The following is a 12237-nucleotide window of genomic DNA, read 5'->3' as shown; positions in this document are numbered from 1 at the left end:
CATTGAAGATGCGGAATTTCCCTTCCCAAATTTAGTTTCAGCTATTCAGCCAACCTAAATTCTCAAAAATGTGGAAGGCCTTAGATTTAAGAACAGTGCATCACAAATGGCTTTGGTAATGAAATAAACATTTAGTATCATATGACCCCAATTTGCTCTTGAACTTTAAGTCCACACAAAATATAACCTTACACTTTAAAGTACTAACCATAACATAGGCAGTGCCATCTCCCAGATTGCTTGCTCCCAAGTAAATGTTACTTAACCTCTAGTTGCTTACTAGCTTTTCGTTTTTCCATAAAGCATGGAGAGATAATATGCAAGACTATATTCAAAAAAAAGCCAAAATCAAACTCTGCTCAGTTGCAGAAGCATTCCGAAGTATGCCAAGAAACAAATTTTAAAAAAGTGATGTAGTAATGGAACATTTACTATTAAGCTTTGTCTTAGTGACAATCGAGTGCCAAAACAAGTCCCTGGATATTAATTTCCTTCAAGAAATCTTATTCACATTGTTTTGGTTTATTTTTTACTGGTTTGGTTTTGACGGTTTTTGTTTGGGTTGTTTTTTTTTTGTTTTATAAAAAGACTGCGCTTGATTTTTCTCTGGTGACCTGGTTGAGGACAGGATAGAAATGCTGCTCCAACTCCCTTGGTAGGAAGTAGTCTTCCAAAGTATTAGAGGAAGATGTGATTTTAATTTTTTTTTTCTTTTTTTTTGGTGAGAATTTGCTTTAGGCTAGAAAATTTATCAATAATATAGGCAAGCTAGAGTATTTACTTAGACCAACAAAAATGGAAGGAATTAATTACATGATACCAATGCTATCCCCACAGGCCCCAGGCTCATCCTTGTAAAACTTATATGAACATTTGCATCACAATGTCTATGCAAAGGTTAAGCTTTTATAGTTCTTGTATTGAATTACTCTCAAATTCCTTCACTCACATTTTTAGTTTCTTTAGTATCTTTCTGCCACCTTACATAGCATACCAAAATAAAATAAAGTAGGAAAAACTTACAAATCTGGGGTTGTTCTTTAGAAATAATTTGAATAATAGCATTAGTAATTTACTTTTCTTAAATGCTCAAACCCAGACCTGCTTAGACACCAAAGAACTTTTTACAGAATAAGTTCCTGTTTACTTCTCTCAAATATATAGTACAAGATCAGTTTAGACTTTGGTAAACACGTAAGAAATTCACTCGTCTCCATTCACACAGTTTTGAAGGCATTGATGCTGATGCTCAGGAAGTTTGTATGAAAGTGGAAGCCAGTTGCAGCTTCTGCAGCCGTAAAAATGCAGCAGCAAACTGCATTTGTTTGCAGGTCACAATAAATGCTCTGAGTGTATCTAACATCAACAGAAAAGCAGATTGCTAACCGTGAACCGTAGCTAAACCCCTGTGTGTCTTTCCCTCTGCATCTTCTGCCATCCCTATCATTACCGTGGCACAGCTGAGTGAAGGGGAGGCTCCATCGGTTTGGAGCATCCCCCAGCACCGCAAGCAGGTTCGGCTCGGGAGCCCGGCGGGGAGCGGGGGCCGCAGGCGCCACCCGCCTGGGCTGCAGCAATTTCCGACCAATCCTGCCCGGGAAGCAGCTTCCCTGCCTCCCTCCTCCACCTTCTCCCCCCTCCCTTCCCCTCTAGCTCCCTGTGGTTACCTTCCCTGCCGCCGCTTCCCGTCCTTCCACCATCCGCCCCCCCCCGAGCCGTTTTCCTTTCCTTAATCCGCAGTCAAAGAACATGAATCTGCTGGACGACACCACGATGGGTGATGAGCATCTCGCTCTGACTGCTGTTAAAGCCAAACTGCGTTTTGAATGCTTCCGGTGTTCCTTTTATCAAGGAGTATTCCTTTTACCCTTTTATGCTGGTTTGTATTTTTTGACTGCCGTTTATTCATACCGTGGGTGCTGCCCAGGCTAAGGGAGCAAAAACCAAACAAAAACAAACAAATGAAACCCTAACCAACCCACCACAAAACCAAAGCACCCCAAGGAGCAGTTGGGATGTTCCAGCTTGCTCTGTTAGAAAATGTTAATTCTGCAGGCTTCACAGCTGAGAGCAATGGACCATCCTACATGATAAAACACTTCTGTCAGGAGCCCGTGATCATTACATCCTTCCCCTCCCCTCCTGTCTATTCTGTCCAAGAAAACTCGATGCATGGCTGCCTGGTCCAGAAACAACCCTGCCACAGTAACGCGGCTGATGCAAACAACCCTTCCTTCCTCTCCAGAAGGCATCTCTGTGTATCACATCTTTGAGAGGTTGATTGCTTCAGGCCTCTGCACTCTGCATACAAATGATGCCGCTGCTCTCGTGTAGGGAGGGCTTTCAAATAGAAAACAAGTCCTCTTCCTATAGATGCTACAGGTTTTTCCGGTCATGGAATTCCTCCATGGCCTTCACAGGTAGTTTCTGAGAGAACCATGAAAATACCAGCACAGTACCAGGATGCTAGCAACTTGGAAGCCCAGGAAAAAACCCAGTAGTTAAGGCCTCGAATAGGAGCTTTTTGGAGGGTAAGTTTTTTGTTTGTTGGGGTTTTTTGTTTGTTTTGGCGGGGGTGGGAGGAGGGTAGAGTCAGTTTTTTGGGTGTTTTGGGGGAGGGGATTTCTTTGGTTGTTGGGGTTTTTTTACCTTACGGAAAAAACAAACTTGATCCTCAGGACATGCATGTAATGAAATGGATCAGTTTATGAACTATTTACCACCAGTGTTAGGAACTGCTTATGCTTGTGCAAGCAGCTGTGTAGTCCAGAATTGATCTCTGTGAGGAGAGAGATGGCACCAATTTCTTCTTTTCACACATCATCCTTCTCTCTCTGATTTGAAAAAAGCCTGTAAAGAAGGGATCCATTTACTTAAGGAAACTGCCTATGAAACTTAGACAGCGTTTCTGGTTTCAGTAACCTTTTGGTTGTAACTAATTTTATGATGAGATTAGACTTCACTAAGTTGGATAGATTTAACCACTGACCTCCTAGGTAGTAAAGATAAGCAAGAACATCTTCAGTCAGTAGTGGTCATTATTCTGAAGGTGTCCTAGTATGCTTAGTAGAGAAGCCATTTTAAGCCTTAAATCACCTTTATAATTTTTCTCAGATTTTCTCTCTCTCTTGCAATGGTTTATTTATTTAGAGGCCAGAAATGTGCACACTACGCTGGATGGAACTATTTCACACAATGCAACAATGGTACAAGGACACAAAATCCTGTTTTACTCTCTGTTCCTGTTGTGGTGATTCCAGACATTCAAGTAACTTTCATTGTAGTGCTTCTGAGCATTGAACATGTTTGTTTTATTTATTTGTGGTTTTCAAATGTGGGAATTTTTTTTTATTATTATTAGGATCAAACCGGAGGGTGCAGCAAAGGTGGAAAATGGTGGTGAGACAGATCTGAAGAGTGAGTCAGGAATCAGGCACAAGGGGAGGACAGGCAGTGAAATTGAAAACTATGGGTGTAAAAAAGTAAATTAATGAAAATTCTCAAGTCTACTGTTACTTAATGACACCCAAAGCACCTAAGGATAGAGAGCCCAAGATGTTTATGCTGTACAGATCATGGCAAGTTCCCTGTTGCATATCAGGAAAATGAAGATTTATTTTGTTCCTCACCAAAAGGTTGGTTGGATTTGCTATTTGATCACCCATTATGATCCAGAAGTCCAAGTCCACATGTTTATAAGCAGTGAAGTTCCCATTAGTTGCTAATCCTGTGTGTGTGTGTATAGACTGCTAATTGCTGAAGGACCTTGTAGCCACAAGAATTTCACACAGAGTAGAAGCAGCAGGGGATAGTGTTAATAAGATCAATATTTAATTGCTATACTTACATAGAAAAATGAAAAAGAGTGGAAAAAGGTTATTACCTTGTAAATGACTCAGTAATTTTCTTTGTGTGGTGCTGTTTTGGTTTTTTTGTTTGTTTATTTTCAGCCTAAGTTGCTCCTTGTCTGTCTCTGTGAATTTGGGGATAACCAGCAAGAGCTACTGAGAGTTTCTGTGTAAACACATCAATGCATAAAAAGGGAACATTTTTAAGCATCAGTAGGTAAAAAGTACATGTATGATTTTAATGTGATTTTTAATACTCTGTCAGAGATGGGCTCCACTGTGACTGGATAGGTGCTACCATGATCTGTGCTGATTTCCAGCTTCCACCTAGAGGACTGCAGCTCTGAGTGTATCGGCTCTGGCCTTGAGCACAAAGTTACAGGTACAGCCTGGGGGCAGATGGACAGCCAAGAAGAAATCCTGCTGTGCCCTGGGCCAGACAGACCCTGACCTGGGTTCATCAGATTAGTCCAGGTGAATGACAATGAAAACTAAGACTGAGCTGACCAAGCTTCAGAGAGTCTGGCAGTAATTTAGGGGCATATTGAGGGGTGAAATATGTGATTCTCCTTTATTATGTGGGGATAACCAGTGGCCATGCTGACAGGTCTGTCTTCAGTATCCTGGAGTGTGGGCTGTGCAGAGATTGACAGCGTGGACTATCTGTGTCAGTAGGGTGCACAAAGCTTTAATTTTGCTTGTTCTTCAACTTTCAAAAATAGTTTCTTTTCCCCTCCATGGAATTAGACAACTTCTGTAATATTTAGTCATGTTGATCATCATGCTAGGCAGAAATCCATCTCTATTTTTAGCTGGGCTTGTACATTTCATGTGATAATGCCCTGGGATGCTTATCTCCCTAGGAAGATGATGCAAAAAGAGATTATTCCTTTCCCTCACAAATGTCTCATCTAAAGAAAATAGCACTATCGTAAGCTTTTGCTTTAGGAGATAAACCAAATCTGTATCTCCAATTTTCAGTATTTCCATCAGGGTACTTTTAGCTGATTCAAAAAATATACCACAGAGACTTTGTAAGCTGATATTCGTTCTCCTAAGGATGTGAAACTACATGTGCTGGCAGATTCACTGAGAAATCAGTAACTCCTTCAGCTCAGCTAACAGCTGAACAGATTTCCTGAAGAGAAATGCAGATCATTAAAGAGAAAACAAATTTGAAAATCACAGTATTTCAACAGCCTCCTCAAGGGGGTGGTTGTCTTTTGGAAGGGATAGGAATATTAGGAAGAATGTCAGGATGAGAGATTGAGAGCAGATGCAGAGGGCAAGAGAAGTGCTAAAATCTGCTGACACTCCTAGAGTGGGCAAAGAAGTGTAGTCATTCTCTCACTCATTCCTGCCGCCACCCAACCTGTGCTGGTTGGAGTGATCCTTCACTCCAGTGTGCCCTGACATCCTTCCTACTTCATGGGAGAAAGTTCAGGGCTCTTCCAACTAACGCTACCTGACCAGGAAAAGTTTTTGCCCTTGCCCTTCTCATATTGTCTTGATTAGCAGGAAAAGATAAGACAGACAGATAGATAAAAATTTGTAGTCCATATACTCACTTACTGGTTCTGAGTAAAAAAATAATCCATGTAGGTGAACCACCAGGAGTGAAGGATGAACACTGGCCATAAAACATGAGACTGGCCATAAAATAAAAGATGTCATACAGGAAATGAAGTGTTATTCCAGAAATCAGTGAGTTCAGATTGCTTAGAACTCCTTTTTTCTTTTCCATAGTATTGAAAGGTTTGAGTTCCTGTAAACAGATTGTTTGCTCCTCCTTTTGGTTTAATTTTGTCTATCTTCAGAAGTGTCCTAACACTTCAATAATATCCACACTGTTACTTTATACCTACAGATGCTGGTGAGAACTTTAGAAAAGTAACACACAAATAAAGTATGCTAAAATGAAAACAAGAAAATTAAGCTACCTGGTGTGGAAAAAATAAATTTGGTAAGAATTACTTGGACAATCATGAAATACAGAGTATTTCCTCAAATAACCCAAGCACAGTGTAATACATGAATCTATTCCATGTACTTGTATATTGCTGTCATATCTACAAAGATTCTGTGTAATATTGGCCATAATAAAAATTCATTCTGAATAATCTCTGGGGTTTATTCCTTTGGAGCTAAAGTACTGCTTAGGAACAAATTACACTGATACCTGTTGTAGTTCTTCATACAAGTTGTCTTAAGAATATGTAAGAAGTAATGGACCCTGGATACTGATAAAAACTTGATTATTTAAAGAGGTCTAATACAGAGAGGACCAAGAAAATATGACTTAAAAGTAAGCAAGGGTTAAATTTCATGGAAAAAATATTAATTGCACAATAAGCACCACACAAAGAGATCTAGTGAACTAAAAAACATCAAGAAATAGACAGTAAAAGAGATTGCAACTTTTTGACAAAATGCCAGTTAGCACTGGACAAGGGAGGTTAACAGAGCAGTTTGCAAGGCAGAATAACTATTCTCATTAAACCACATAAATAAAATCAAATTATTTAATTAGATAATCTACAAGAATATTAGCACCTATGCATTTTAAGTAATTGGTGAAATGAAAGCAAAGCTGTAGAGAAGATGTACCAAAAATACCCTGATTAAAACCAAATGTGCCGCATGAAAAGGGAAAAATAATTCTTACAGCAGTCCTGAAGAGACCCAAATAGGTCATCTGAATGTAGATAAACAGAGGGAAAGCCACACTCACTTCTGCCAAGGAAATGTTATGTGATATCAAATGCTGAGAGCAGTATAGGCAAGGAAGAATATGTTTCATAGTTATGCAGAAGTTTTGCTGAGTTCTCTATTGTTTTCTATCTATGCTGCAACCCATAAATGCAGTGATGTTGGGGTGGCAGCAGGGGAGAGACAGCATATAAACCTTTGGGGTTTTTCCCCCAAGTAAGTGCAATGATAAATACTGTGCAAAGACAGGGATTCTAAGTGTGCTCGTTTTGGTTGGGTCGGAGTTAATTTTCTTCACAGTGGTTTGTGTGGAGATATATTTAGAATTTATGCTGAACACAGGGTTGATAACACAGTGATGTTTTTGTTACTGCTGAGCAGCTCACGCAGTGCCAAGGCCTTTTCTGCTTTTCATGCTGCCACGCTGGTGAGGAAGTTGGGGGTACCTGGGAGGTTGTGAGAACACACAGCCAGGACAGGTGTCCCCAAATGATTAAAGGAATGTTTCATACGTTATCATTTAATGCTCAGTATATAAAGTAGCAGAAAGAAGAAGAAAGGGAGGGGACATTTAAAGTGATGGCATTTGTCTTCCTGAGTAACGTTACAGTGCTTGGGCCTTGGTCTCCCAGGGATGGCTGAACACCTGCCTGCCCATGGGAAGTGGTGAATTGATTCTTTGTTTTGGTTCTCTTGTGTGTGAGTGCAGCTTTTGCTTTCTTTATTAAACTGTCTTCATCTCAACCCACGAGTTTTCTTGCTTTTATCCTTCTGATTCTCTCCCCAGTCCCACTGGTGGGGGAATGAGCAAGTGCCTGCATGGTTCTTGGTTGCTGGCTGGGGTTAGACCACAACAACTGGGAGAGTTTCATCTGTCCTACAAGCATCGTTAATGTTGATACGCAAAGATAAATATGTCTTTCCTATAGCTATAGAACAGAGAATTTGATATTAATAGGTATAAACTGATATAAACACTGGCTGGATATCTACACATGAAAATACTTATCACTACGGTGGCCAAGCATAACCTGAATTAAATAACATACATAGAAGTTTACAAAGAGACAAAAATAAATCTCATAGTCTCCATCATCATCTCCCCTGAGATAGAGAACTTTTGAGAGTAGGTGGTGAAAAAGGAACAAACAACAACAACAACAAAACAGCGATGGCTCAAATGCAAAAGTGTGTGAAATCAGCAAGCAAAACATTTTCACATTCAAGAAGCATTATATAGTAATGAGCATCCATTGGAAATAGGGAAAAGGTGGGAAGGATTAAACAATATGAGAAATACCTGACCAGCAAAAAACTCAAACCTGTGCACTGCACAGGTATAATTAACCAGGGGAAAACTCGTGCCAAGAAAGAGATAGTATATAGCAACTGTATGGAATAGCATTTATTTTATGATTCTTCCAGAACAAAGTAAAAACATCTCAAGTATATATTCATGATAAATTTAAATAGTAAGAAAAAGTAATAGTAGGTGCGGACATGAAAAACTTGAAGGCTTTCAGGAGTCACTGTAGCAGAATGGACTGATGGAGCCAAGAGGCACCCTAGCACAAAATAACATCTCCAGGCCACTTTTTGTGCTCACAAAGTAATATAATGTGAAGAAAGAAAGGGCAAAAGCAATGCTTTATTATGGTTCAATAAAGAATATGACCATGAAAACGGTCAAGCTTGCCACATATTTAAAACCACATGACATAATGCAGATTTTTTCATGGGTACATCAGCAAGAGAAACAAATCACTTCCTTCCTTAGCACGTCAGTCCCATAAACACAACAAAGCCACATGATTATTAATTCAGAGGTGTGGGACAAGCAAGGCTGCTCCTCATTGGAAAAAAAAAACAACCCTAAAGTGCCGTACTCACAGAAAACAAACAAACAAACCGCAGCACATTACTCCCGTTTCTCAGCCTTGGGTAGAAAAGGGTGCATTTACTGTAGTAGCGGGACCACGGCGCCCACTCTCCCCTGCCCGCCCGGGCCCTTTGTTGGCGCGCAGCGCGATGGCGGCGGCGCGGCGCGGGCGGGACGCGGCTCTCCCCACCCCGCCGCCGCCATTGGCCGGGTTTTGCTGCAGCCCCGCGGCCGGCGGGGCCCCGCTCCCCATCGGCACCGAGAGCCGGCCGGCGGGGCCGGGCAGCCGGGCCGAGCGCGGCGGGCAGGGGGCGACCCGGGCCGGGATCCGCTCCCGCGGCCCGAGCCGGGTTTGGCCTCCCGGGCGCGGGGCCGGGCCCGAGCCGGCAGCGCGCGGCCCCTGTGGGAGCGATGGCGCGAACGCCCCGGCCCGCGGGGGGAAGGGCGCGCGGAAGAGCCCGCCCCAGCCCGGCCCCGGCGCAGTCCTCAACCAGGTCGGACCGCCGGCAATATACAGAGGCGCGGGGCTGCTGTTGGTGCATTGAGCGCGGCGGTGTGTTGGGGCGAGTATGTCTGGTCGGGGTAAGGGCGGTAAGGGGCTCGGCAAGGGCGGCGCCAAGCGCCACCGCAAGGTGCTGCGCGACAACATCCAGGGCATCACCAAGCCGGCCATCCGCCGCCTGGCTCGGCGCGGCGGCGTCAAGCGCATCTCGGGGCTCATCTATGAGGAGACGCGCGGCGTGCTCAAGGTGTTCCTGGAGAACGTGATCCGCGACGCCGTCACCTACACGGAGCACGCCAAGAGGAAGACGGTCACGGCCATGGACGTGGTCTACGCCCTCAAGCGCCAGGGTCGCACCCTCTACGGCTTTGGCGGCTAAACTCGATTCTTGGAACAGCTTAGCGCTTTTAGAACACAAAGGCTCTTTTCAGAGCCACCCACAAGTTTCAGAAAAAGAGCCTTAAATCGCTTTTTGTACGGTGGTCTCGTTTTGGGGATTAAGTCTGGGGGAGGGGAAAAGGGGGGAGGGGAAAAGGGGGAAGGGGTTTTGTTTTCTGTAGCTTCTGAAGCGCAACGCTGCCTCCCCCAGCCCCCTCTCCACGCTAAAAGAGGGGAATTCTCGCGCTCGGGAGGGGGAAATGCCCTGATCTTACTGCGGGAACTCTACGGGGGCAACGGCTGTAGCGCTTTGCTGGAGGGAGGCTTCTGGTGTTAGAGGGAAACGTGCTCGGAAAGTCACGGTCCTTTATTCCCCCATTCTCCTCCAACACGGCGCCCCACCCGCTCAACCCCCAGACCCTCTTTCGAAAGGGCGCTTGAAGGGACAGACAGGGGAGAAAAAAAAAGAAAGGGTTGGAGGTCCGGGGCAACCGCGATTGCCGCAGCCGCTCTCGCGGCACCAATTTCACCGCCACAGCCTGGAAGGGGAAGGAAGCTCCTGAAATGGCGGCGGCTCTCCCCTCTCCTTTCGGTGGGCGGGACAGAGCGGGAAGAAGAAACAGCGGAAAGCACCCGTTAGCGCCCTAGGCACTGCACGGCAAAGGGGCTGCGAGCCCTGTGCCCAAAGCCTTCCCCTCCTCCCCCGTCCTGCTTGTGAGGCTGCCTGTTCTCTAAGCACCGCTCTCGCCTCACCACAGCCCCTGACACCCTCCCAGCGCCGGCGGCTCTGTACAGTGAGCCTTCGAAGCACCAACGCATGGGGAGCGCAAGGGGCTGGACACTACGGAAGGCCTGCAATCCCCCCTGCTACCCCAGAACTAGTACTGCTTTAAGCACGAACAAGTGCTTGGTGCGGACTGCCTGTGCCTGCTCCGTAACAAGAGACAACAGCTCTCCCCGGTGGGCTTGTAGTGGCTCTTAAAAGAGCCTTTCGGTTTTGAAGCAGAAGGCTGGAAGACTTAGGCGCGCTCGCCGCGGATGCGGCGGGCCAGCTGGATGTCCTTGGGCATGATGGTGACGCGCTTGGCGTGGATGGCGCACAGGTTGGTGTCCTCGAAGAGCCCCACCAGGTAGGCCTCGCTGGCCTCCTGCAGCGCCATCACGGCCGAGCTCTGGAAGCGCAGGTCGGTCTTGAAGTCCTGCGCGATCTCGCGCACCAGGCGCTGGAAGGGCAGCTTGCGGATCAGCAGCTCCGTGGACTTCTGGTAGCGCCGGATCTCGCGCAGCGCCACCGTGCCGGGCCGGTAGCGGTGCGGCTTCTTGACGCCACCCGTGGCCGGCGCGCTCTTGCGGGCCGCCTTGGTGGCCAGCTGCTTGCGGGGCGCCTTGCCGCCCGTCGACTTACGCGCCGTCTGCTTCGTACGAGCCATTGCAGCTCCCTGCAGCAACCAACCCAAAACAGCAGCGCTGTGTCCCCACGAGCCCCTTTTATGCTGCCCGGCGGCCCCGCCTCCTCGCCGCTGATTGGTCAAAAGAGCGGAGAATTTCATTGGGTAACAGCTGAAGGCGCTCCGAACCTCCGGCTTCCCAAACGCACACGGCCGTTGTTTCATTTAAATTAGGAAAATGTCAACATCTGTCAATGTCCTTTTTTTATCGTGTTTATTTCTAATATTTCTTTTTTCCCGAAATTGTTTCGGAATCCGAATCGTATTTGCGGCTCTGCATCTCAAACAATGCAATTACCTATATTACCTTAACTAAAAAGAACCACAACCCCCCCAACCCCCACACTAAACAAAACAAAAAAATCACAATCAAACAAACAAAGATACGAAAAGCCCAAGCTGAAAAAAAAAAAAAAACAACCCACCACGTGAGTTTTGGTTTCAGATTGCATATAAAGCACCCGATACCTCGATAAATAGGTCCATAAAAATACCGGATTACAAAATAAAAGCGAACACTTACATAGACAATTAGATCTCAGTAAGCAAATCTGTTTAAAAACATGGTATCGAATCCGTAATTCCAGGAAAATAGTGTTCTATTTTACCCCACCTGAAGTAGCAAAGTCTTTTACTTATTTAAGGCAAGTGGTTAAAAAGCAGAAACGCCGGCTCGGAAGGAAGGGAAGGCCAAGAGAAAAGGCAGTTGTGGGTTAGCAAAATAGGAGCAGGGCTCAGCATAGAGGGGGTTAACGCGGATTTTCAAACCATCCCTCTGAGCTCGGCCGATTCCATCAGCCAATCAACGGGCAGCGCTCGGATATAAAAACGAGGTGGGGAGCGCTCTCCTAAGACCGCGTAAGGTTTGTTTCTGCAGGGTGCGGAGGGCATTGAGATGGCGCGTACGAAGCAGACGGCGCGTAAGTCGACGGGCGGCAAGGCGCCCCGCAAGCAGCTGGCCACCAAGGCGGCCCGCAAGAGCGCGCCGGCCACGGGCGGCGTCAAGAAGCCGCACCGCTACCGGCCCGGCACGGTGGCGCTGCGCGAGATCCGGCGCTACCAGAAGTCCACGGAGCTGCTGATCCGCAAGCTGCCCTTCCAGCGCCTGGTGCGCGAGATCGCGCAGGACTTCAAGACCGACCTGCGCTTCCAGAGCTCGGCCGTGATGGCGCTGCAGGAGGCCAGCGAGGCCTACCTGGTGGGGCTCTTCGAGGACACCAACCTGTGCGCCATCCACGCCAAGCGCGTCACCATCATGCCCAAGGACATCCAGCTGGCCCGCCGCATCCGCGGCGAGCGCGCCTAAGTCTTCCAGCCTTCTGCTTCAAAACCGAAAGGCTCTTTTAAGAGCCACTACAAGCCCACCGGGGAGAGCTGTTGTCTCTTGTTACGGAGCAGGCACAGGCAGTCCGCACCAAGCACTTGTTCGTGCTTAAAGCAGTACTAGTTCTGGGGTAGCAGGGGGGATTGCAG

General features: G+C 46.3%; 1 protein-coding gene across 1 annotated transcript; it reads left to right on the top strand.

Annotated features, from left to right (window-relative positions):
• Window positions 1-8977: 8977 nt before the first annotated feature.
• LOC116442611 (histone H4) lies at window positions 8978-9321 on the top strand. Its single transcript, XM_032105772.1, has one exon. The coding sequence runs from the start codon at window positions 9006-9008 to the stop codon at window positions 9315-9317; it is 312 nt and encodes a 103-aa protein (XP_031961663.1). The 5' UTR covers window positions 8978-9005; the 3' UTR covers window positions 9318-9321.
• Window positions 9322-12237: the final 2916 nt, after the last annotated feature.

This window comes from Corvus moneduloides, chromosome 4 (genome assembly GCF_009650955.1).
Source record: "Corvus moneduloides isolate bCorMon1 chromosome 4, bCorMon1.pri, whole genome shotgun sequence".
NCBI classification, from domain to species: Eukaryota; Metazoa; Chordata; class Aves; order Passeriformes; family Corvidae; genus Corvus; species Corvus moneduloides.
This window is presented reverse-complemented; position numbering and strand designations above follow the sequence as displayed.